We start from the raw sequence: 27,299 nt of genomic DNA, 5'->3' as shown, positions 1-27,299 counted from the left end.
GCTTCACACTGTTAGCCACAAGGGGGAGACAGCACAAAGAAAAAAAAAAGGCTTTAAACTTGACAGGCATATTATAGTGCTTTGGAAGAGCATTTTATGTGTTGTTCAGACTGTCCATCATAACTTTTATTAAAGCAATTTAAGCTGTAGCAGGTCCACTGAAGTGCATTCCCAAGTCAACGACTTCCGAAGACGTTTTCAGAGGTCATCATAAGAACCAAACACGAGTACTGAAGAACTGAATGAATTGTGTGCTGCTTCAGGGTCCCAATTAAGTCCTCCCAGTAGAACCAGAATGTTATTGAGGCACTAGCATTTAAATTTCAGTGAGAGTGACCCGGAAACAGTCCGCCTGATTGTCAATGGCCAGGATAAACGTGTCCTCGTTGCAGTAGTGCTCAATGATGTTGTCGTCCATGTTGACCAGGATACTAGTGGTTGAATGAGATACAATAAATAATTCAAAATGAAACAAAAACATATATTTGTGCTTTTATAGCAAGTTGAGAGGATGAATTTTATGCAGGTAAATGTTTACTTACCCTTTCTTGCTTTTCTTGTAGATTTTAGTCATCTTCTCCACAGGAACAGAATATTTGCCTGATATCTTCAGGAGAAAAAAGGATAAACAGCAGCTTGAACAGAAAATCCTCTGTGAATGGCAGCTTATTTCCAACTCTGTTGTATTCTATGGAAAGTAATTTGACCTGCTACCAAATGCAGTGTAATACTTTCTTCCTGTTCAAATCTTGAATCATGTACTTACTGCTTCGAGTAAACTTTTCAGTGTTGGAGATCTCAGCATCAGTGCATCAAAAACTTCATCAGCTTCTCTCCTCACATACAGCAGGACTGCAGAAACATCATGTACAGATATGTATATAAATGAATTTCAATAAGCATTAATATAGAAGAATGGGACATATTCTATTGCCTTGACATGTAAATCTCACACCTATGCAGTAATTCATACCTCTCTTGTCCTCTCTGCTGTATTTGGCGGGCGGAGAAACATCATCCTCTGACCGGAATGATCTTTTCATGGCCACCCTGCATGAGAAACGGATCATTTTTATACTTCTGTGACATTGCCTTTCAATGTTACAGTTATTACCGCAAGAAATAAATGAAGATACATTTGAAAAACACTGGATTGATTCGACTGGTTTGATGTTTGCTGAGCTTAATAATACAAATAGTATATTATATATATATATATATATATATAAAATTATATTTTCATGTTATTATTGTCAAAAACTAATAAGTGGCTAAAATCTAAAAGCAAACGTAGGCATGACATTATAATGTACAGTATGAAAAACAGACATTAATTTTGAGAGTGGCTAAAGACTACATTAAAAATTTCTATTAGTGTTTTTAAAATTAAATTTATGTAATGAGTTAGATGACATAACCAAACATTTTAAAAATCTCAGCAGAGACCCAGTATGGTAAAGCCATATCTTGCATTCCTAAAACCCAATACAATTAGATTAAACAAGAACATTCACAGTACTCACACTGACCCTTCATTCTCCATTTCTTCAACACCAAAGCTGAACACCTATACACAAAGAGAGTACGAAACATTATAGTGACTTACAGTAAAACTGCACACGCTCTACATAACAATGACAGCGCTTTCAAAATATCCTATAAGTCACTATTAACTACTTAGAGACTACACCTTAATAATTACTTCTTAGTATTCCACATCAATACCCAGCAATTCAGTACTGAAACCACTTTAGTATCACTTTAAGCACTGCATTGATCATTCCTCCTCACCTGACCGGCTCTCTGGAGGTTGTTCAAATGGACATCGGGGATGAAGAGGACAGGCTGGGACTCCAAGTCTGTCATAGTTTTGAAAAGTGTGATATCTGGCTTTTTTTGAGGTAAGGTGGCAAAACTCCCTCTCTTACCTAACAGGGTGAAAGAAAAACAATGACTCAAGACAAAAATCAACAAGTAGAAACATATATTCATGAGACACCAGGGACAAAAAAAAGGTCATAGACATTTTGTGATGAATAAGTATATGACAAAAAAAAAAAGTTGTCACATATTAGGTGAAAACCTGTAGTGCAAACTATATGAATAGTTCAGCCATGAAACTCTAAATAGTGCGCACAGTTTACTAATTCGTTCCCTCGATTTGCTAAACCGTGCCCACGATTTAGTATTTCGTTCTAAATCATGTGGATGATTTACTATTTCGTTCCCTCGATTTGCTAAATTATGTGGACAATTTACTATTTTGTTCCCTCGATTTGCTAAATCATGCCCACGATTTACTATTTTGTTCCTAATTATGTGGACAATTTACTATTTCGTTCCCTTGATTTGCTAAATTGTGCCCACGATTTACTATTTTGTTCCTAATTATGTGGACAATTTACTATTTCGTTCCCTTGATTTGCTAAATTGTGCCCACGATTTACTATTTTGTTCCTAATTATGTGGACAATTTACTATTTCGTTCCCTTGATTTGCTAAATTGTGCCCACGATTTACTATTTCGTTCCCTCGATTTGCTAAATTGTGCCCACGATTTACTATTTCGTTCCCTTGATTTGCTAAATTGTGCCCACGATTTACTATTTTGTTCCTAATTATGTGGACAATTTACTATTTCGTTCCCTTGATTTGCTAAATTGTGCCCACGATTTACTATTTCGTTCCCTTGATTTGCTAAATTGTGCCCACGATTTACTATTTCGTTCCCTTGATTTGCTAAATTGTGCCCACGATTTACTATTTTGTTCCTAATTATGTGGACAATTTACTATTTCGTTCCCTTGATTTGCTAAATTGTGCCCACGATTTACTATTTCGTTCCCTTGATTTGCTAAATTGTGCCCACGATTTACTATTTCGTTCCCTTGATTTGCTAAATTGTGCCCACGATTTACTATTTCGTTCCCTTGATTTGCTAAATTGTGCCCACGATTTACTATTTCGTTCTAAATTATGTGGACAATTTACTATTTAGTTCCCTCGATTTGCTAAATCGCGAGCACAAACTATTTCATTCCATCGATTTGTTATTTAGTTCCCTATTTGTTATTTAGATTTACTATTTTGTTCCCTCAATTTGCTAAATCGTGCCCACGATTTACAATTTTGTTCTAAATCATATGGATGATTTACTATTTCATTCTCTCGATTTGCTAAATCGTGTGCACGATTTACTATTTTGTTCCCTCGATTTGCTAAATCATGCCCACGATTTACTATTTTGTTCCTAATTATGTGGACAATTTACTATTTCGTTCCCTTGATTTGCTAAATTGTGCCCACGATTTACTATTTCGTTCCCTCGATTTGCTAAATCGTGTGCACAATTTAAACGATTTAGCAAATCGAGGGAATTAAATAGTTAATTGTGCGCACGATTTAGCAAATCGAGGGGAACTAAATAGTTTGTGCGCATGATTTAGCAAATCGAGGGAACTAAATAGTAAATCGTGGGCACGATTTAGCAAATCGAGGGAATTAAATAGTTAATTGTGCGCACGATTTAGCAAATCGAGGGGAACTAAATAGTTTGTGCGCATGATTTAGCAAATCGAGGGAACTAAATAGTAAATCGTGGGCACGATTTAGCAAATCGAGGGAATTAAATAGTTAATTGTGTGCACGATTTAGTAAATCGAGGGAACTAAATGGTAAATCTAAATAACAAATAGGGAACTAAATAACAAATCGAGGGAACAAAATCGATTGTGCACACAATTTACTATTTTGTTCCCTCAATTTGCTAAATCGTGCGCACAAACTATTTTGTTCCCTCGATTTGTTATTTAGTTCCCTATTTGTTATGTAGATTTACCATTTAGTTCCCTCGATTTACTAAATCGTGCACACAATTAACTATTTAATTCCCTCGATTTGCTAAATCGTGCCCACGATTTACTATTTAGTTCCCTCGATTTGCTAAATCATGCGCACAAACTATTTAGTTCCCCTCGATTTGCTAAATCGTGCGCACAATTAACTATTTAGTTCCCTCGATTTGCTAAATCGTGCACACAATTTACTATTTTGTTCTAAATCATGTGTACGATTTACCATTTCGCTCCCTCGATTTGCAAAATTGTGCGCACAATTTACAATTTTTTCCCTCTATTTGCTAAATCATAAACACAATTAATTTATCAAAAGCAAGTCATACTCTGTTGCTCTGCAATAGCAGCAGGGTAGCAGATCTAACCTGCCAAGACCAAACCAATGTACAATCTATTAAATACATTAATAAAAAAATGTTGTTCAACTATCCTGAGAGTTGTCATGACTGAAGTGCATTTTATCCATCACCTAATTAAAAATGTATGATTCATTGATACAGCATCTAAGGATAATGGCACCACATGTTCAGGTTTGCATAAATGAATGTTTGGTTGATTGACAGAACTCTCACCATCATGGCCCTGGCCAACAGTCTGACCTTTGACCTTCTTCCGGAGCTGCTTTTTCTCCTCATCACGAATTTTTCGCTCAGCTCCCTGTAAAGAAGTGTGATCATACTGGCTGTTAATGTTGCTCAGGGCTGCCAGAGCAACAAGAGCGAGCTGGCTAACAGCTCAGCTCCTGGCACTTGCATTAAAGAGTTAAACATGCTTTGCCACTCACTGGAGCTTAATAATAGTGTGCTGAATCAGTATCTCCAAATGTAATTCCAAATTCTGATTTTAAATTGTAATTTTAGCCAGCCCTGATTTGAGTCATGCCATTGACATTACCTGAGCAGTTTAAGTAAATATGCTAGAAAACCCCAATCATTCAGTGACATGCATTTCTTGCATGGACGAAGCAAGAACTTAATGTTAGTGTCTAAAATGTATGCGCACAGATCTTTTGAATGATAAAGTGATAAACTGAATGTGTGAAGCAAACTGTTTGCAGAAATAGCCACAACATTAACAACATTAGCGTGTGGTTTATCGGTCAGTCAGATGCATGTGAAAGTAGCGTTTGTTACAGTATTAACAGTAGACTCTGGGCATTTTCTTTCAGAATCCTCTTAGTAGAAAGAAAAAGTAAAAATATTAAATTAAATTAAGACCCTTACACTATGCAGAGTTGTGTTATAAAATGTTCAATATATATAAATATAGTTATTAGTAAATTATCTGAAAACACCACTACTTACTATTAAGTGAAAAGAAGTAGTTTAGGATTGGTTAGGAAAGTGAATGATATATAGGGTAGTCTATCCATGTAAGGTTAGCTTGCGATTTATTCACTATATATTTAATGTAGTATATCTACTCTACATGTTGGTTGCATAATTACAGCCACTACAGGAAATGACAATGGCAAACATAGGAAATTGCCACTGTCACTGCCACTAAAATGACTGAGGTCTGTTATTCAAATGCAGATATATGACCAACAATAATCACATTGACGCAGCACCAACCTTGTCACAGAAGACCTTGATCTGTGCGTAGGCTCTGTGGATGGGTCTGTTACTCCTGTTATTATAACTGTAGGTGTCAATCTGGATCATAAGTGGAAGACCTTTGACTCCCTTCTGTGAGGAGAAATCTGTGCTCAGGCAGTTCACCGTAATGAAAACCTGGAAAAAATAAGATGCAAAAATCTGCTTGACAAAACATGCATTTCTGAGCTTGGAAAAGGTCACGTATGGCCAAGCAATCAGGTCATATCTTAAGACAGGAGAGCCAGGGGCCAGTTATTCCACACCAAGCTGCTCCACTATTAGGGGAATATTTGCATTTTTACATGTAAAAACTAGAAAACAGTGCACTGAAAACATTTGCGCATTTAAAAAAAAAAAAAAAGGAAAACAAGTGCAGTAAGGGGCTGTTCACACAGAATATGTTGGTACATTTAAGGGTTAGTTCACCCAAAAAAAAAAATTCTTTAATTAGTCACATGTCGTTCCAAAACTGTAAGACCTTTGTTCATCTTCAGAACACAAATTAAGATATTTTTGATGAAATCCGAAAGATTTCTGATCTCCCTCACAGCAATGTCATTCCAAAATTTAAGGCCCAGAAAGGTAGTAAAAACATTGTTAAAATAGTCCATGTGACTACAGTGGTTCAATCTTAATGTTATGAAGTGACGAGAATACTTTGCAGTGTTTCCAGTTTCTACGTCGCTGAACACGTGAGCAGCAAGACGCATACATGTGATGCGGATGCAGGAGCCGGCCAATATTAAGTCGGCATTCTGACGTAGAACCTGGAAGTACCATTTACTGTGTAGGAGACTGACATAGAAGATAAGAAATTGTTGAATAAAGTCATTATTTTTGTTTGTTTTTGCACACAAAATGTATTCTCATCGCTTCATAACATTGAGGTTAAACTACTGTAGTCCCATGGACTATTTTAACAGCGTCTTTACTAACTTTTTGGGCCTTGATATTGATATTGCTGTGTAAAGGGAAATCAGAAACCTTTCGGATATCATCAAAAATATCTTAATTTGTTTTGAACCAGTGAATGAAGGTGTTACGGGTGTGGAACAACATGAGGGTGAGAAATTAATGACAAAAAATTATTTTTTGAGTGAACAAACCCTTTAAAAACTAGAAAACAGCGCAGTAAGGGGCCGTCCCTTTTTTGCTTCTTTTCCATTGTTTTTCTGTAAATATGCTAGACGGATGTTTTTGACTGTTGTGCTCAAGTCTTGCATCTTTGACAGTGTCTCTAAACGTGGCAGAAGTTTAACTTTTAAAAAACATGTCTCATTTGTCCCATTTTTGTGTCATCCATTTTTCCCACTGCATGTTTTTAAAACTTCTTTTGAATGAAGTGCTAGTGAATATGCCCACCTTGCACATATGTACAAAAAAAAATCATCCCTTAACCTCTTTTTAACTTAACACATCGTTTTCACACATGCGTGAAATGCTTATAAAAGCTGCAAAGATGCGCACTGGTTCAACCAATGGCATTATTTTAGGGGGTGGGACTATCTGTTTGACCAATGGCAGACATATGTTCAGAAAGCATGTTAGAGGTGGCAGTGAAATTACACCTCAGCTTCACACTTTACAGATGGTCTGATTAGTAGACTAGTCCTGAATAAAAAGCTGTTATGGGACTGCCTCCCGGATTTTACAAAAAAATTTGAGTTTTCGGTTACACTTTATTTTACAGTTCCGTAGTTACATTGTAATTACTCAAATAAGTAATGTGTACTATTAATTAAAGGTGCCCTAGAAACAAAAATTGAATTTACCTTGGCATAGTTAAATAACAAGAGTTCAGTACATGGAAAAGACATATGTTGAGTTTCAAACTACATTGTTTCTTCCTTCTTATATAAATCTCATTTGTTTAAAAGACCTCCAGAAAACAGGCGAATCTCAACATAACACCGACTGTTACGTAACAGTCGGGATCATTAATATGTACACCCCCAATATTTGCATATGCCAGCCCATGTTCAAGCATTACACAAGGGCAGCCAGTAATAACGTCTGGATGTTCACAGCTGAATCATCAGACTAGGTAAGCAAGCAAGAACAATACCGAAAAATGGCAGATGGAGCAATAATAACTGACATGATATCATGATATTTTTAGTGATATTTGTAAATTGTCTTTCTAAATGTTTCGTTAGCATGTTGCTAATGTACTGTTAAATGTGGTTAAAGTTACCATCGTTTCTTACTGTATTCACGGAGACAAGAGCCGTCGCTATTTTCATTTTTAACACTTGCAGTCTGTATAATTCATAAACAACTTCATTCTTTATACACTTGTCTCCAACAGTGTAGCATTAGCCGATTAGCCACAGATCACTATCAAACTCAATCAGAATCAAATGTAAATATCCAAATAAATACTATACTCACATGATCATGAATGACGAATATCTTGTAAAGATCCATTTGAGGGTTATATTAGCTGTGTGAACTTTGTTTATGCACTGTATAACTGCACTTATAGTCGAGAGCTCGGGAGGGCAGGGAGCGAGAGATTTAAAGGGGCCGCAGCCTGAATCGATGCATAATTAATGATACCCCAAAATAGGCAGTTAAAAAAATTTATAAAAAAGAAATCTATGGGGTATTTTGAGCTGAAACTTCACAGACACATTCAGGGGACAAATTAGACTTATATTACACCTTCTGAAAAGACGTTCTACGGCACCCTTAACTACATGTACTTACTATAGAGTTACAGTTAGGGTCAGGGTTTGGTTTAGGGTTATTACTATAGTAAGTACATGTAGTAATGTGTAACTACGGCTCTGTAAATTAAAGAATTTTCCTTGGAAAATCTTTTTTGCGGTAGTCTATCTCTAATCTGAAAAACATCTATCCAGCTTCTTTGCAGACAAAACCTTTTATCGGTTGTGACCTTTAATATGGAAGAATAAATCTTCTCTGTTGAATGTTAAATCTTAAAACTAAATCTCTAAATGGCGACTCTAAACAAAACCACATAACCACTCTTACATTGTGTGCCTGTCTGCGGTTTATTCAAATAGTAAGAAAAACTAAATTGATTTGAAATATTCCCAACTGTAACCTGTTTTATGCCAATACATCAAGAGACACTGGAAAAACGACTGTTGAAAGATGAAAGCTAGCGAATCCTTCAGCCCGAGGCGAAAATAGTTTCCCACTGACGGTCTCCCGTCCTTTCATGTCTGTGCCTGTAGCTGTTGTTTCATAGAAGAGCTTGTTGTTCAATGTTATGAGAACTACTTGCTTTCTCAGGGCCACGTGATCAATTCTTACAGGAATCCGTTAGCAAACGCTTACACGGACAAATCTTTCACAACAAATCTTTATAGTGTGGGCTCTGTGTGAATGTGCATGTGGGTGCATGTGAGCAAATGATGGTTGAACAAATACAAAGTATCACTGAAATCTTACAACATCCTTCTACACTATCAAATCATCATCAGTTGGCTCTTAAAATTGAAAGCATGTAAATGTTTATATTTTTGCAATCTTTCTTTAATCAAAAAAACAAAAAAAAAAACAAATCCCAAAGATTAGGGCCTCTTCCACTGGCTATTACATTTACAAATCAGGCTACTTCAAAAGCCCAATTTTAAAAGACAAATATTGACCATGAGCCCTGGGTGGACCTCCTCCCTTAAGTGTGCACTTAAAGTAAGCTTGTTAAGCACTGGAACTAAGAAGGAAAAATCCTCCTGACAGTGAATAGGATGCTGCATGGAAGAGGAGGAGAAGGGAGATGGAATCTCCTCAGGCTGAGCGGCTGTTATCAAACAACTTCAGCTTGACCCACACACAACAAACTCTGAGAATCAAAACTGAAGTCTCACCTTTGCCTCTTCATTGACATCCCAGGTGAAGGACACAGCATTGTATGCGATTTCCTCAATGTTGCCAATGGTGTTAAAGCTCTCTTTATAGTCAGCTGAGGGGTGAAAAATGAGTTTATGAAAACAATATATTAGTTACATTTTATAAATTTAAGTTGGAATCTTTCTTTAGTATAATTTCTTTAAGGGTTAGTTCAGCCAAAAATTAAAATTCTGTCATTAATTACTCACTCTCATGTTGTTCCAAGACCCATAAGATGTATCTTTGGAACACAAATATTAACAAATACAGATGAAGTTATTTCTCTCCCTCTATTGACAGATACGCAACTGACACTTTGACGCTTCAAAAAAGTTAATAGATCGTAAAATGAATCCATATTAATTGAGCGGTTTAGTTCAAATTCTCTAAAGAGACTTGATTGCTTTATATGATGAACAGATTGAATTTAGGCTTTTATTCACATTTAAACATTCATCAACGCACACATCAGTTATGATAAACGGAAGCTCAAGCATGTTTGTTTGAAGAACCAGGTTTGTTCTCGTGCATCAAGCAGGTTCGTTTGAGCTTCTGTTTATGTTCGCTGGTCAGTGTTTATATGTGAATAAAACAATTTCAATCTGTTCATCATATAAAGTGATCGAGTATTCTCAGAAAATTTAGACTAAACAGCTCAATTCATATGGATTACTTTTACGATCTCTTTATTAACTTTTTCAAGCGTCGAAGTGGTAGTTATGTAGCTGACTTATGGAGGGACAGAAATCACAGATTTCATCAAAAAAGATCTCCAATTGTGTTCTGAAAATGAATCAAAGTCTTACAGGTTTGGATGGAACAACATGAGGGTGCAGTGATGACAGAATTTTCATTTTTGGGTGAACTAGCCCTTTAACAGTGTACAGTGGGGTTCAAACGTCTTAAGCCACATAAAAAAAATCTGAGATTCAAGATCTTATTTAGATGAATAAAAATAATATACATTAAAATGAATAAAATTATATACATTTAAATAATTGTTTTTTTAAAAAAAGCTGGGATTCAAGAACAAAATAAATTGAACATCTAATTAAATTTTGAAAAATAATATAAAAACTTTTATTTTGAAATTTATGAGGTTACATGGTAAATCTGGGATTCAAGATCTTATTTGGATAAAAAAATTGAATAAAATACACTAAAATAAGTACAGTATAAAATAGATTTATCTATTTACAGTTGATTATAAAAAAATCATTAAGTCTCTAATCAAGTTTGTGACCTTTTGAACTCCTTTGTGCGAAAGTCCAGTTCATTGAAGCACAATCTCAAATCTCAAATCATGCTGGAGAACATGATCATCAGGTTTTGCCATTTTGAATGCTTGTATGCTTATTAAAGCATAACGTGGACTAAACACTAAGACATTCTCAAATTCATGCCAGTTTTCAAGTTAAGCTTGTCTCTCAAATAGTTATGCTGATATTAGTTGCAAAATACTACATTTTCACAAAGACTTTTGCACCCCACTGTATTTTCAAACAACATGAAGACAAGATAAATGTGGGAAAGACAGCATTTTCTTGTTTTGCCATGAGTAAAATATGTATATAGTATGCAAAGCTGCAAACAAATTTGAGCACTTCAGGTTATATTCAGAGTCATTTAAAGAAAAAAAAACACAGCGAGATGAATTTTGACCTCAGACACGGGCGTTCTATTACACGCTTCATGTCTATGACATGGTACCTGCCTGCTGTGTAAATACAACTCCGCTTAAATGTACGGCAGATGTTACTCAAGCCTTCCGTTTACAAAAGAGCAGGACCCTTTCCCAAGCCCCCGTTTGTCTGAGGATTCAACCCCCCCCACACACACACACACACACACAACGGTTAACGCTCCTATTCAAATCCTGATCTTCAGCCTCAGGCACTATGAAAAATCCCTGGATACTGTTATTCAAATCAGGACAACATCAGGATCAGCAGATCATGTTTCTTTCTTCCAAAATCATGCCCAAACCACGTCAGGTTGCCAGCTGCCACGGAGAAGACCATCACAGTGCCCCCCAGGTGTCAACACCCCCCTTCCTTTAACCTGACCCCCATTGTCCTTATGGTTCCCAACTGGGACTTATGATGGAATACTTTGCCCTGAGCATTGTGCTAAAGTTGCAGGCCCTTTTTTAGGATACACCTTTAATATTGTGAATGAAGAACTGGGAAGAAGAAAAAAAGATGAACAAAAGGAGGGGACTCCAGTTATCTTGTATCCCAGTGATACAGCCGCAGAGAATAAAAGAGAAAAAAGGATAGCCTATAATGATGCACACACAGAGTCACACATACAAAGACACACCCCGAAACACCGGGTAGGTATAATTCTTGAGGTACGGTCATATTTACTGTTGTTCTGCGAATTATTGCAGGTGAAATCCAGTCATTTTAACAGGAATCCACACTATTGGGATATAGTAACAATTTCTTCCTCAGTCTTGTTTCAGTGCAAATATCTGAACATCCTTAAATCAAGTTGAGAAGCAAAATTTAAACAGATAGTTCACCCGTCATCATTTACTCGCCCGCTTCAGAATTAAAATTTCCTGATAAATTGCTCACCCCCATGTCATCCAAGATGAAAACGGAAAAAAAAACCGAGAAGAAATTACCAAGATTTTCCCCATATAGTGGACTTCACTGGGGTACAACGGGTTGAAGGTCCAAATTGCAGTTTCAGTGCAGCTTCAAAGGGCTCTACATGATCCCAGATGAGGAATAAGGGTCTTATCTAGCAAAATGATCAGTCATTTTCTAAAAAAAATTAAAAATTACATACATTTTAACCACAAATGCTCATCTTACAATGTGCCACGCATTACACAATCATGTTGGAAAGGTCACGCGTGATGTAGACAGAAGTACCGCGGTAGGGCGAAAAACTCCTTTAACTTCAAAATCGTCCGACAATGTTGTTTTTCCTTTTTTGTAAAGGGCATTTGACTTTGTAAACACTTGCTCAGTACTTACACCTACGTCACACGTGACCTTTCTAACGTGATTACTTAATGCGTGGCGCATTGCAGTGCAAGACAAGCATTTGTGGTTAAAAAGTGGACCTTCAAACTGTTGTACCCCATTGAAGTACACTATATGGAGAAAAATCCTGGAATGTTTTTTTCTTAAAAAACTTAATTTCTTTTTGACTGAAGAAAGAAAGACATAAACATCTCGGATGACATGGGGGAGAGAAAATTTTCAGGAAAATGTAATTCTGAAGTGAACTAATCCTTTAATTTAAAAAGGGAAAACAACTTTATTTTCTTACCCCACTGGCAGATGGGGTATTTCTTGTTTTAAGCATAGTGTCACTTAATTTTGATTCCTTTTTCTGACAACAAGACTGTTATCTTGTGTCATTTTTCTTCTCAAGTAAATGTATCTTGATTTAACAATGTTTAGATATTTGTACCTGACAAAAACTGAAGCAGAAAATCATGTTTTTGCAGTGAGTGAGGGCAAAAGATTGAGGCGCTTTAAGACATATGTACAAGATATACATAAAGCAGAATCTCACCTATGTCAAGGACTCTCTGTTTGGCCGTGTGTTGACGGGTGTGCCAGTAGTTCCAGTGTTTTAGCTGCTCATCTCGACACTTGTCCTGTCCAAACACCACCATCACTACACTCTGAGAGAGACAACAGTTACATTACAATGGTTTCTGGTCCTTAATATCAAATATATGCTACAGGGTTAAAGGAACACTCCACTTTTTTTGAAAATAGGCTCATTTTCCAACTCCCCTAGAGTTAAACAGTTGAGTTTTACAGTTTTCAAATCCATTCAGCCGATCACCGGGTCTGGCGGCAGCACTTTTAGCATAGCTTAGCATAGTTCATTGAATCTGATGAGACCAGTAGCATCTCGCTCAAATATGACCAAAGAGTTTCGATATTTTTCCTATTTAAAACTTGACTCTTCTGTAGTTACATCATGTAGGTACATCATGTACCGGCGGAAAATTAAAAGTTGTGATTTTCTAGGTGATATGGCTAGGAACTATACTCTAATCTGGCGTAATAATCAAGGAACTTTGCTGCCGTACCATCGGTGCAGCAGGCGCAATGATATTACGCAGAGACGCTGTGTAATATCATTGGGCCTGCTGCATCCATGGTACGGCAGCAAAGTTCCTTGCTAATGGTCTAATCAGATTCAATGAACTATGCTAAACTATGCTAAAAGTGGTACCGCCAGACCCGGAGATCGGCTGAATGGATTCGAAACAGTAAAACTCAAATGTTTAACTCTAGGGGAGTTGGAAAATGAGCCTATTTTCAAAAAAAGTGGAGTGTTTCTTTAAGAGTGCTTTCATGGTAATAGCAGAACTTACCCGCACTTTACTGATGGGATGACGAAGGCCCTTATTGACCCCGGTCTCACTGAGAGTGACGCCGTAGAACTGGCCTTTGTTCAGATAGATCATGGGCCCCTCGCCGGCCTTCTCGCGCACAGAGCGACTCGCTTCTATATTGTACTGGAACAATTCTCTAGGAGAGGATGGGGATACTTTTGTGTGAACAGAACAAATTTAGAAAGGAAAAAACACTTTGTTGGTCCATATTTGTGAAAAAAGCTATGCTCAGTGCTACACCAAAAATTCAGCTTTGTATCACAGGAATAAATTACATTTTAAAATATATTAAAAGCGAATCAGGTTCGCAACTGAGCGCCAAAACGTTTGAAGTAGCATTGGCCTTTTACTAAAATGGTTATATCTTTTGATTGCTATGAGATATTTTCACCAAACATGGTACACGTGTGTACAAGCTCAGTCTGAGGTCACAGTAAAAAAAATTTAGCATTTGGCCACTTGGTGGCACTGTAATTGAAAAAAAAAAAACCTGAAAACCACTACATGTGCACAACAATTAGTCTGATTGACTTGAAAATTGGCATGCACTGTCCTTGCCCAAGTTGGCATGATGGTAAAGCAATTGTCCACTTGGTGGCGCTATAACAGGGTTAAAAACATGAAAATGGCTACAACTACACAATCGTTAGTCCGATTGACTTGAAAATTGACATGCAGCATCTTGGTTGAAGGTGCCATGGATGTCTATGAGGACCTTCGCGTCTCTCAAAAAACATGGCTGCCATTGGCCTATGAAATTTGAGAAACTGTTACACCAGGTTAACAGAGGCCGATCAAAACAAAACTTGGCGCTATGTATCACACAAAAACAATATTCATAGCATATATTAAATCTCCTCATTCTCTATAACTTTGCTTTAAGGTCCTAGGTATTTCACTCAACCTCAAAACAGCTGCAGAAAAATTCTCTAGATTTTTTAGGTCAATAATTATCAAAAACTGTTGGACTTTACAATTTGGATAGCCATAACAGGATCATTCAGAAATGTATCTCCATCTCCAAATTTACCCAAAAGCCTATAAATCTTAAATGTTTTCATGTTGGCCTAACACCCTAACACCATAGATGGCATAAAGGTCTTAATAGCTTGAACCCCGATGAATGCTGCTTGCAGCTTTAATAATATTACTATTTTTACTGCATTTTAATCAAATAAATGCAGCCTTGGTAAGCATAAGATCTTACAGACCCCCAAATTCAGTAGTGTAAATGAAGATTAAGGGTTTGGCATGCTGTACTTACACCCCTGAATGTTCCTGGCGGAAGTTTTCAGCGCCTATTGTGGTGGGAACCCTGTACTTCTGAAAAACATGATATGATGGACATGTGAACGTACTGAAGAAACAAACTGGTCTAAATCCCATTACATATTATCCCTGAGATGTATAATGACCTGTAGCTACCATTACCAGTGATTGTCATAAACTGTTAGAAACCTCACCATAGTTTCCTCAGGGTAGGAGTCCTCAAAGGTGCTACTATCTGGTGTACTACACTGTTCATCCTTCATGTATCCGTCGTGGCTGGCGCTCGCTGAATCCTCCAAAGCCGAGTGGTAGTGCATGCGCTGATAATGAAGCCCCTGCTGCTGGTGATGGTTGGAGAATGACTGGGCGTAAACCTCAGCTTTCACAGTGGCCACGACACCCTCCTCAACCGGCACTGAATCGAACAGGTCTTGTTTACTTTCTGCACTGTGCATGTCCGTATTCAAGGACAGGTTGACTGGAATTGACTTCAGGAAATGAGGACGATTCTCCGTGGACTCAAAACCATCTTGACCGATCCGGCTGAAAGAAAGAGGTCAGAAATCAAAGGGGTTAGTCCAAATGATTCCAATCGGAACATGGAATTTTCTTTTTCGTTGGTAGCAACCTAGAAATGTATGGCCTTCAAGATTTCAAAAAATAAAATGCAAGCAAATTATTTACTTGCTAATATCAAAGCACAAGATGGTCTTTGGATCACTGCTGGATAACATGGATCATATTCAACCTTTCACTCAAATTGTTATGCTTGACTGACCTCTTTTCATGATCTTCTGGAAGTCTGGGTACTGGTAGGAGCCTCTTCTCTTTAGGAACCTGAAGGAAAAGTGATGGTATAATAAGTTCCAGACACAATGCCTTCAAATATTTACACCCCTAACAGGCACATTTATTTCCTTCTTAAGTGTAGTGTGTTACAGATGACCTCTGACCTTATAGTAATCATAAAGGATTCCCAGGGCGGCCACACTATCCTCATCTCCATTAATGCTCATCATGGCCTTGGTGGCAGCGGTCAGTGGATTCTCCAAGTAGGATTTCCATGCCTCATCTTCACTCGTGAAGGATCGGCGGGATGGAATGCTCATCTCATTAGGGACCACCACAACCAGACGCTTACTGTAAAATACAGGCACGCTATTTTAAAAAGGGTACGAGAATGACATACAGTACCTGTCAAAAGTTTGGAAACCTTACAATTTTTTTATGTTTTTTTTTTTTAAGTCTCTTTTCACCAAGGCTGCATTTATTTAATCAAAAATACAGTAAAAACAGAAATATTATTTTAAAATTAAATTTATTCCTGTGATGGCAAAGTCAAACCAAGATATATTCAGACACCTTGAACATTTAATTCATTAATAGTTTATTCGCTATAGTTTAAAAAAATGGTAATAAAATATGACAAGATCTCAAAGTTAAACTGCGTCAGAAAAAAATATCTTAATTATGTCAAATAACACTTAAGAAAAACATGGTCAGGTCAAAGTGTCTGAATAATTTTTGGTTCCAAATTTTTATCAGTTTTATTGGTTGTCCACTGTATGAAGAATTTTTGGGTATAATATGTCAGAGTTTTCTTTATTTCGCTATCCTCACTTACATAAATGAATTATAGTGTCCTGCACCCACTAGTAAAAATATATCCAGTCAAATATATATATATATATATATATATATATATATATATATATAGAAACACACACACAGTCAAACCAAAATAACCTTACTATATATATATATATATATATATATATATATATATAGATATATATAGATAGATATAGATAGATATAGATAGATATAGATAGATAGATATAGATAGATAGATATAGATAGATAGATAGATAGATAGATAGATAGATAGATAGATAGATAGATAGATAGATAGATAGATAGATAGATAGTATAGTATATTTAAAGAAAGTTATTTATCCAAGTTTATTAGAATACAAGATTGAAGATATACATATATACATATATCGAACAATCTGAAGTATAGACAAAAGGCAAAATATTATCAAAATAATGCAAACAAACAAACAAACAAACAAACAAACGGTGTGGACAACAGGCTTGATCCCAATAATACCACCTCTCTCTATACCTTAGGGTTCATGAAGTTTACAAAGGACTGGATCATACAACTGAAATTCCCAGAACTATCCTTTTACATTTTCCACACAACTGCTTTTTTTCTGTGGGACAATGGACTATATCCTGCTGGATATTGATACTACAGTGAGGAAGGGTTGCATGGGAGGGGCTGTACAAGGATGTTAGCTAATATAAGACACCTGCCCGGGCCCACCGTTATAGTTGTTCCACAGCAAACAAACACAAACAGAAGAGGAAAAGGAAAACCATCAATCTGTCAAAATTGCAATGTATATACAGTTTCATCATCTAAATAAACATATAAAAACAAATATTTCTATAATTAAACATGAATAACAATAAAATATAGTGGGAGTTCCACAGGGTTCTATTCTTGGGCCTCTTCCTTTTTCCTTATCTTTAGTAAATGTAATAATAGAGCCACTGTATCAAAGCATGCAGAAACAAAATAAGCATTTTTTTTTTTAAACAAAACAACCTGCTACGCTGACGTGACGTCACATGCGACGTCATTAAACTCCCTAGACTAAAAACTTCTTGCTATTTAATTTACTTAAGTTTGCAGTTTCTTATAGATTGTATTAGTGTTTACATCGGCGACTTACTTCTCCTCCTGAGCCATGTGCAGCGCGGGGCTCCCACAGAGAAACTGGACTTTCAGGTCGGTGAAGATGCGGCAGGTGAGTCGCAGGGAAAGGCTGAAAGAAAACTCGGACTACAGGTCAAACAACTTCTCGCATCCGACTCTCATTACAGCATCCTCCGTCTGTTCCGCACAAAGGAGAGCAGCCGAACATTCAGGATCAAGCGGTAAATTGTGTTAATTCTAGGAAGTCTCAAGGTGACTGTTATTGTGAGCAAGCAAAGGTGCGCTCTCATTACCTGAAGGAGGGGACGAACCAGCCAATCCCCACGCAGCTGCTTTGATTCGGAAATGGCGATTGGCTGTATAGTACAGAAGGCGTGTCAGATAACTGCACGCTATACTGTTAAAACATGCATTTTGTTCATTAATTGCGCAATATCACTCGAGAGGCGTGTTTTATGACAAACGTTTAAATGTTGGTTAAACAAATAACCTATATATAATACGCTTTGTTTACAGAGTAAAAAAAAGATGAATGATTGGAGAAGCTCAGCAAGGAGAGAGATTCTGAGGTCTGTACTGTACATATCAATGACAGATTACTATAGCCTATTTTTAACCGAGTATAATGAAATATACTCGGAGTTGTTCTTGTTGGGAAAGGGAATGTTTGTTCACGTTTAGCCCTCTGTCTGAGCTTATCCAAATACAGCTATTGTTGACCAGCAGACTGCTATTTGTTTGTTAGGGCTGCAAATAAAAGTGTCTGTTGGATTAACAGGTGTGGCTCTGTTTTAAAGACTTCAAAATGTGCTCTTTCTTTGCTTGGATTGGGGTGTCTGGGATTTGCCTGGCCTGGGCTCAGCTTCTGTACCATATATGCTTTTAATGAGAAAAACACATTAAAAATTCAGTGTTTTCAGTGGTAATATGTACATGACTGATCATAGACGAGCAGGCTTCAACAAGACTAGAAGTGAGGTGAAACCTACTGTTGTCAGTCATGGGAACCGAAACTGACACTCGAGTGACACTTGAAAATATTTCATATTTTTCACCAACATTAGAGAGAGAGGCATATAAAAATACATTTATTATTAGTCTGTTTTTCATAGTTTTAAATTGCTTGTCTTGTTCTGTCATGAATAATAATAATAATAATAATAAACCACTAGGTTTTCCTTGATCTACATCCTTATCGCACTTCATGGGACATTTCACAAGAGGCGTGGCATGCCTCAAAAGAAAAATAACCTGTTTTGACCTGGAGAAACGCTTCAGCTTCTACCTGTCTGACAGGTAACGATTCTGCTTTGTTAGCAAAATGTGACAGTAGTTTATACACCACAAACACACACACTGAATTGACACATTTTACCAGTCGCACCTGTCCAATAAATGCCTTCTGGAGAGAGTTGTCTTCTTATGTCATATGCAGTACTATAATCATGTTGTGTGTCTTAATTATTAGATCATTCAAATGAAGAAAATATTTCTCACACACTACCTTTTAAGACTTTTACGCTTGTATATGCTTACTTGCAAATATAACATAGGCCTTAAATGCAAATTGATGGGAAAATATCAGAGAGCAATTCAGGACTAACCCTGCTGACTCACTTGATTCACATGATGTCATCTCATGCCTGAGCCTGAGAACAAGGCCCGCCCCAATTTACTGCTACAGAAACCAGAAAAGTTTACAACAACAGTGCCTCCTGAAAATACAAAACTATTTAGTATGGTATTGTTCTCAATCCATCTATTACTCAATATACAGTTGCATTCAAAATTATTCAACACCCTTAACTTGCAAGACATTTTGCTGCTGAGAACAAGAGCTTGGTTCCAAAACGCAATAACTTGATTAATTTGAGTAAAAATGTGTTTTCTTTACCAAGAAAGTGGCAAGATGAAAACCACTATTTTCTGTTTCAAACTTCCAAATAGCATCTTTTGGTTATAAAAAAATTAAAAATTCAAATCTACATTTTGATTTTAAAAAGTTTATTATAAAAACGTATTATTTTTTCCCCAAAATGCAATAAATCCATGACACTTTTTTTTTTTCAAAATGCAATTAATCCATCAATATAAAAGTTATTTTTCAAATGTTTTTCAAAGTTGATTCATATACATGACAGAGTTTAAACTTTGCCAATATTTATCATATACAGGCATTTTACTAAAAATACATTCAGCGGTCACTCCCAAAATGAATCTTGTTAATGTTATAAATTTTTTGTCATTACCGATTAAAGAGTATCTGGCGCCACTGCACGGTTAAATAAACACATTTTCCGAGTACATTGGTATTAAAAACGGCTTTTAAAAAAAGCCTTCGATGTTAACAGTGGGTGGAATGGAGCGCTGTGATTGGTTGAGAGCGGATATATCGCGTTCTGCAGAGAAAGGAGACTGGCGTTTGTCGCGTTTTGGAAAGAAAGGGAGAAAACATGACAGAATAACACGACGGATATTGCATTTTGCGTAAAATTAATAAATGGCATTTCAATACCGACCGGATACAATACTGATTTTGGCTAAAACTCAATTTTTTGAAAATGGCGTTTATCGCGTTTTGGAACCAAACTCTTCCGTTCATCAAAGGCATCAGTAAACTATTATGCAAAGTTTCTTATTACTCATTTGAGTGATTCCGAGAATGTAAAGTTGATGAAAAATGAAACTGGCTCTAAACATACGTGTACAAAATTATTCAACCCCCAGAAGTCAAATTTTGTGCAGAATCTTTTATTCTTTATAACTTCCAATAAACACTGCCTGTAAGTGCTTCGAAGCTTCTGCTCTACTGCAATCTTGGCCCAAAAACGCTTCCAGATCACTGATAGTCTTTGGTTTCCTTGTTACCACTGCTTTCTACAAATTCCACCAAATATTTTCAATAAGATTTCAATCTGTACAGGCCACTCAAGAACATTCTACGACTGATCCCTGAACCAAGCTTGAGTACATTTGGATGTATCCTTTGGGGGACAGCTGTCCTGCAGGAAAGTCCAATGACCATCTGCACCGAAGGCATCACCATCTTTGCCAAAATGGCTTGATACTTGAAAGAATTCATGATGTCCTTCATACAGTCAAGATTTCTACTTCCTGCAACAGCAAAGAACCCCCATAAGACTGGAGCACCTCCATGTTTGACCAATGAGATGGGTGTTCTTCTGCTTATAAGCTTTGCCTTTTTTGCATCAGATGTACCGTTGATCCATGGGTCCAAAAAGTTGCAGTTTGGTCACATCACTCCATAAAACATTCTTCCACAACTCCACAGGTATATCCAAATAAATTTAAGCATAATCAAGTCAGACTTTTATGTTCTTCTTGGTCAAGATTTGCATTCGGCAAAGCTGCAAAGCTTATGAGCAGAAGAACACCATCTCCAGGGTCAAACATGGAGGTGCTCCAGCCTTGTTATGGGGGTTCTTTGCTGTTGCAGTAAGTAGAAACCTTGACTGTATGAAGGGCATCATTCGTAAGTGTTTCGAAGCACTTACAGGCAGCGTTTATGTGAAGGTTATAAAGAATAAAAGATTCTGCACAAAATTGAATACTTTTGTACACGTATGTTTAGAGCCAGTTTGATTTTTTTTTTCAACTTTACATTCTTTACATTCATACAGTAGTTTACTGATACCTTTGATTAATTTTTTTCATAAAATTTTGTTCTCAGCAACAAAATGTCCTATATACACTATATTGCCAAAAGTTTTGGGACGCCTGCCTTTACGTGCACATGAACTGTAAAGACATCCCATTCTTTGTCTGTAGAATTTAATATGGAGTTGGCCCACCCTTTGCAGCTATAATAGCTTCAACTCTTCTGGGAGGCCTTCCACAAGGTTTAGGAGTGTGTTTATGGGAATTTTTGACCATTCTTCTAGAAGCGCATTTGTGAGGTCAGGCAGTGATGTTGGCGAGAAGGCCTGGCTCACAGTCTCCGCTCTAATTCATCCCAAAGTTGTTCTATGGGGTTGAGGTCAGGACTCTGTGCAGGCCAGTCAAGTTCCTCCACACCAAACTCGCTCATTCATGTCTTTATGGACCTTGCTTTGTGCACTGGTGCGCAGTCATGCTGGGACAGGAAGGGGCCATCCCCAAACTTTTCCCACAAAGTTGGGAGCATGAAATTGTCCAAAATGTCTTGGTATGCTGAAGCATTAAGAGTTCCTTTCACTGGAACTAAGGAGCCAAGCCCAACCCCTGAAAAACAACCCCACACCATAATCCCCCTCTACCAAACTTTACACTTGGCACAATGCAGTCAGACAAGTGCCGTTCTCCTGCACTCTAAAAAATGCTGGGTTAAAAACAACCCAAGCTGGGTTAAATATGGACAAACCCAGCAGGTTGGGTTAAAAGGCACCTATTATGCCCTCTTTCACATGATGTAATATAAGTCTCTGGTCAAGTTTCAGCTTAAAATACCCCACAAATTTGCCCCTATTTGGGGGCTGGCAAAAACATGCCTTTTACTATATTACTATATTGCTGGCTAAAAAAATAAATCCAAAATTGGTTGAAAAAAATGGCTGGGTGAAAACAACCCAATCCCTGGTTTTGTCCATATTTAACCCAGCAGTTTTTAGAGTGTGGCAACCACCAAACCCAGACTCGTCCATCGGATTGCCGGACAGAGAAGCGTGATTCGCCACTCCTTAACGAAGTGTATTTGTACCCTTAACTTGGTCTTTTTGGGTATGGTGCAACAATCATCTGCATTTGGTGGTGTTTTTTTTTTTTTGCCATTCTTCTCCTCAGATCCTCTCAAGCTCTCTCATGTTGGATGGGGACTGTTGGTGGACAGACATTTTCAGGTTTCTCCAGAGATGTTCGATTAGGTTCATGTTTGGGATCTGGCTGGACCATTCAAAGTCATTCACGGAGTTGTCCATAAGCCACTGTTGCATTGTCTTGTGCTTATTGTCATTGTCCTTTTGGAAGGTGGACCAGTCCGAGTTTCTGAATGCTGGGTCAGGTTTTCATTAAGGACATCTCTATATTTTACTGCATTGAGCTTTCCTTCTACTCTGATGAGTCCCCCAGTACCTCCCGCTGAAAAACAGCCCAACAGCATGATGCTGCTCCACCACACTTTACTCTAGGGGTGGTATTGTGCAGGTGATGAGCAGTGACTGGTTTCCTCCACATGATGCTTGAAACTGAGGTTCATCAGACCAGTGAATCTTGTTTCTCACAGTCTGAGAGAGTCCTGTGGTGATTTTTTGCTAATTCCAAGTGGATTTTCACAGAGGAGAGGCTTGAGTCTGGCCGATCTACTATAAATCCTAGATCGGTGGAGTGTTGCAGTAATCTTTGTCCTCCACATATGATCATGGAGCTCAAGAGTGACCATCAGCTTCTTGGTCACCACTCTAACCAAGGCCCTTCTCCATCGATTGCTCAAGTTTGGCCTGGTTAGGTCAGCTCTAGGAAGCATCCTGGTTGTTCCAAACTTCCTCCATTAAGGATTACAGAGGGTACATGCTTCTGTGAACCTTCAAAGCAGAATATTTTTTTTGTAGTCTTAACCAGATCTTTCTTGACACAATCCTGACTCTGAGCTCTATGCAGTTCTTTTGACCTCATGGCTTGGTTTTTGCTGATATGCATTATTATTGAGAGGTTTGTGCCATACCATTCAATTGAATTTGCACAGGTTAACTCCACTCGAAGTGTAGTAACATTTATAAGTGAAACTGGAATGCTCCTGAGTAAAAATTCAAGTGTCATTTCAAGAGTATGAATACTTATGCAATGTAATTATTTCAGTTCTTTATTTTTAGTAAATTGGGCAAAGTTATCACAAATCTGTTTTGTGTGTTTACATTATAGTGTATGGAGTGTAGATTGATGGGAAACAAAATGTGAAAAGATGGGGTACAGAAACTCTCACAAGGCACTATATATAGTTACATAAAAGTGGTGGGTAGGAATGGAAATTTCAGATTTGTTTCATCACCTATCTAATCTTACAGCTCCACAAAGACAGATATAGAGTTGCCCAGAGCAGCAGCGAGAGTCTCGACATGTGTAATGTTTCCTCAGCGAAGCCCCTGGGCTGGGCAGGACGTCTCAACAGCACTCACAACATTGGGAAGAATAAAAGACTATCAAACGTGATGGAATTTTAAATGTGTCAAACAAAAGTAAGAAGCTATTTTAGGAGAGGACAGTTTTTTTGGAAACAAATGTAACACAAATATCCAGTTACCTAAATGAAAGATTAAATATTTTAGAATGCACAACTATACAAAATCAATAAATTATTTGTAGTTTTTACTTGCTTTTCATCCATTTATGTTTAGATTTTATTCATTGAACCCAAGAACACAACCACATAGGATGAGGGTGAATCGAATGTAATAATTTAAACAACCAGTAAATAAATAAGTACAAATTAAGCAAAAAAATATTTATATATAGAACCATATGGTTCCTGACTAAATGCTTTCATAAAGCTTTCAGGTTTAACAGGTTATTTAAATGTTTTCCGGTGATAAAGAATGTTTGCGAGCCATTTAATTAATAAAACTGGATCAAAATAAAAACAAACTAAAATTAATTAAATCCAAAAAATGATCCCATGACGGGAGCCCCTAAAAGGTTCTAGAAATGAAACACCTGAAGGTTCTATATGGAACCTTTTCTTTTAAAGACTGTAGAAGTAAGCTGACATCTTGTGGTCAAAGTAGGTACTACTACATTTCAACCTATTAGTAGTTGCCATTGAAGATAAATATTCTAAAAGGAAATGAATGCAAGAAAATGCTCGGTTCTCTCCAGATTTAATTTCTGCTCAATATGATAACCAAAACAAATTTCTATGTCTCAAATCTACAGTCACAAAATACAGATTACCATACAAAATCTACAAAATGCAACAATTACAAACAATTTGTTTGACAAATAACAATTGTACAGTATAAATTTATACAATACTGCATTCATATTTTTGGCACCTGACCACGATATAATTGTGATACAGAAATGTTACGTCAGATGTTTAAAAAGAAAACGAAAAAAAAAAAAAAAAAAACCCTACATAAAATATGCATAAAACATGAAATAACAGCAGTTTTGACCTGCCACTTTAACTTTTCTTTTTTCAATATTTTTACAAAAAAAAAAAAAAAAAAAAAAAAAAACAGCAGTTGTTCAATGAGTAAAATAAAAACAATAAAAACATTCAATTATGTTCATTAACAGTATAGCAGAACCAAATGCACTGTGGTGAGGCATTTGACGTTCACAGGGACATTCAAAAACACTGAACATCAGCAGAAGTAGGAGTGTGGGTCTCTGAGGCTTCGGCATGATTACTAAAAGCAGGACAGAGGGTGATATGGGAAATATTAGGAGTTCTGAATAAATGCTTTCTAACTACTGTTGAATTCAAGTGAAATGTATACAGGTATAGATACCACACGTGTGCAAGGGGCATTTGAAAAGCATTGGGTCTTATTTCCAAGTGTTGTCAAAAGTACCGACTTTGATACTGAAATTTTTAAAAATGTGATGCTTTGAGCGCTGTTGAACGGATTCGTAAACACTTGATTGGCCATTGTGTTCACATGCTCAACATATATGTCTGGCTACAATGATCAATGCACGGGAGCGTTTGAAAACATAAGTGTTTGAATTTGAAAGCGGGAGCGGTCCGGTGATGGACGCTACCATCTGTGTAAGCGCTCGGTGAAGAGCTTCATTGATGTCATTGTAGCCAATCGCAGACATATCTGATGAGTGCATGAACACAATAGCCAATCAGAGGTATTTACAAATCTGCTCAACGGCGCTCAAAGCGTCACAATTTAAAAATTTCAGTTATCGAAGTCGGTACTTTAGACAAAACCATGAGAAGCTGTCAACATAATTACATCTGTTAATGGTGAATGGGAAGAGCATAGAGTTAAATTCGCGAACATATGAAGGATTTTCATTTCAGATGCAAGCAAATTTACTGCAACTGAAGCTTGATTTAAAAAAAAAAAAAAAAAGCCATATAAAAACCACTCACCCACAGAAACACTTGAGTGCGTTTAAGGCAATTCAGTAACTTGATGCTCATGTGTACAATCCAGAGTTAAAGACTGACTGTAAGCAGATAAAAGTGATTCTAAAAATCAAAGTATAGCTTTGAATCAATAAAGCTTTAGTTCTTGTTCAATAACAAAAACGTTCTGCGATAATGCAAACGATGCATCACGACACCTATAACCAGGGTGAGCAAACAGGGCTGTAACTGATATTAACCACAACACATGCATACAAATTACACAAATACTCTCCTGTCCACAAATGCAGATAAACTTGGTGTTACATGCTTTCGCTAAAAACGTCAATAAAACCGATCGCTGCATCCTAAGATGGAACTCTTGAGTACAGTTTTGCATGCGTGTCTGATATTTCAGATTTATATACAGGCCTACAGTTACCAGAGTACAAACATTAGAAAACTGGAAAAAGAGAACGCAGTTCAATTCATGTCATCTGAACAGTAGACCGTACGACTAAAACCAAACTAATCCACACAGAATTGAATGTGCGCTTCCAGCACTAATAAGGCTCTTTAGATCGTAAGCATAATGCGGGGAATCTTCAGTGTACGATTACAAAAATCTGCATGCCTGATTTATTGGTCCCATTGGATAATAATACTGTGATCTGCCAATATTAAGATGGCCAAACTATGAGTTGATCGAAAAGATAAAAGCTAATCTAAATAAAGTTAAAAACTCCCCCAAAATTCGGATCACTAAGGCTGAGGTGTTTACACACAAAAACTAATGTGATGCCACTGCTTGAGCAACGATTCGGGCATCAGATTTATTCATTAAAAAAGAAATAGGAATAAAACATTATCTTCTCTATTTCCCCATCTTAAATTCCTGCCTTTGTTAAAACTGTCGCATCTAGTACAGAGAGAAAATAAGAATAAAACTACGTATTTAACATGACATGAAACCTCTTTTCTAATCAGGAAGCGTTTCGAGCTCAGATGAATGCTCTAGTTCCCCTAATTCACTCCATCACGGGCCTCTTGCGGCTCCCTACAGAGACAACGCAGCCAATAACTCTGTGCGCGCACGCGGGTGTGTGTTACTAGATCTGGCCAAGCTCAGTCTGATGAGACCCAGATGCCCTAGTCTGGAAAAAAACCTGACCCTCCATCATTTCCCTGCGACTATATCAAAAACTAAATTAAAACCCATAAATAAATAAAAGGTTGAAGCATGAGAGGAGGCTGATCTCAGAACTGTCCTGCACTGCTGGGGTCACACTGTAGCAGACGCACAATGGACGGGTCACTCTTTGCCCCTTTGATGAACTCCTCCAGAGACAGTTTTCCTAGAATAAAACAAGAGAGGACACAGACTCTTAGAAGATCATATTATTTACAATAGAAAAATGATGGCTAGCTTTCCGATATCCGGCTCGTTGTGTAAGAATCTGAATCAACCTGTAAAAATGTAGGTAGAGAAAAATGTGTTCTGGAAACAAATGGAAGAGATTTTAGTGTTTCTATTAAATCTAATAAGCCTTCAGGTCTTCGGGTTAAAAAAAGGGCATGATATAGCCACTATTTTTAAAAA

At 37.1% G+C, this 27,299-nt stretch overlaps 2 protein-coding genes across 6 annotated transcripts in view; both read right to left on the bottom strand.

The window, feature by feature from the left end:
* Positions 1–316: 316 nt before the first annotated feature.
* grhl2a (grainyhead-like transcription factor 2a) lies at positions 317–17,846 on the bottom strand. Its single transcript, XM_067392809.1, has 16 exons — positions 17,702–17,846; positions 15,911–16,097; positions 15,736–15,794; positions 15,152–15,500; positions 14,953–15,011; positions 13,668–13,824; positions 12,851–12,962; positions 9,292–9,386; positions 5,429–5,587; positions 4,427–4,511; positions 1,792–1,928; positions 1,530–1,567; positions 974–1,050; positions 767–852; positions 543–607; positions 317–431 (listed from the first exon to the last, which is right to left on the bottom strand). The coding sequence occupies exons 1-16, from the start codon at positions 17,716–17,718 to the stop codon at positions 317–319; spliced, it is 1,797 nt and encodes a 598-aa protein (XP_067248910.1). The 5' UTR covers positions 17,719–17,846.
* Positions 17,847–24,480: 6,634 nt separating this feature from the next.
* Positions 24,481–27,299, bottom strand: part of ncalda (neurocalcin delta a) — a 72,628-nt gene continuing 69,809 nt past the window's right edge. For all 5 annotated transcript variants that reach the window (XM_067401332.1, XM_067401342.1, XM_067401322.1 and 2 more), the window contains one exon: positions 24,481–27,054. In XM_067401332.1, coding sequence (XP_067257433.1) covers positions 26,957–27,054 — 98 coding nt within the window. In that variant the 3' untranslated portion in view covers positions 24,481–26,956. The remainder of the gene's footprint in view (positions 27,055–27,299) is intronic.

This window comes from Chanodichthys erythropterus, chromosome 2 (assembly GCF_024489055.1).
Source record: "Chanodichthys erythropterus isolate Z2021 chromosome 2, ASM2448905v1, whole genome shotgun sequence".
Lineage (NCBI taxonomy): Eukaryota > Metazoa > Chordata > Actinopteri > Cypriniformes > Xenocyprididae > Chanodichthys > Chanodichthys erythropterus.
Note: the sequence above shows the minus strand (reverse complement) of the source record. Positions and strands in the feature narration are given on the sequence as shown.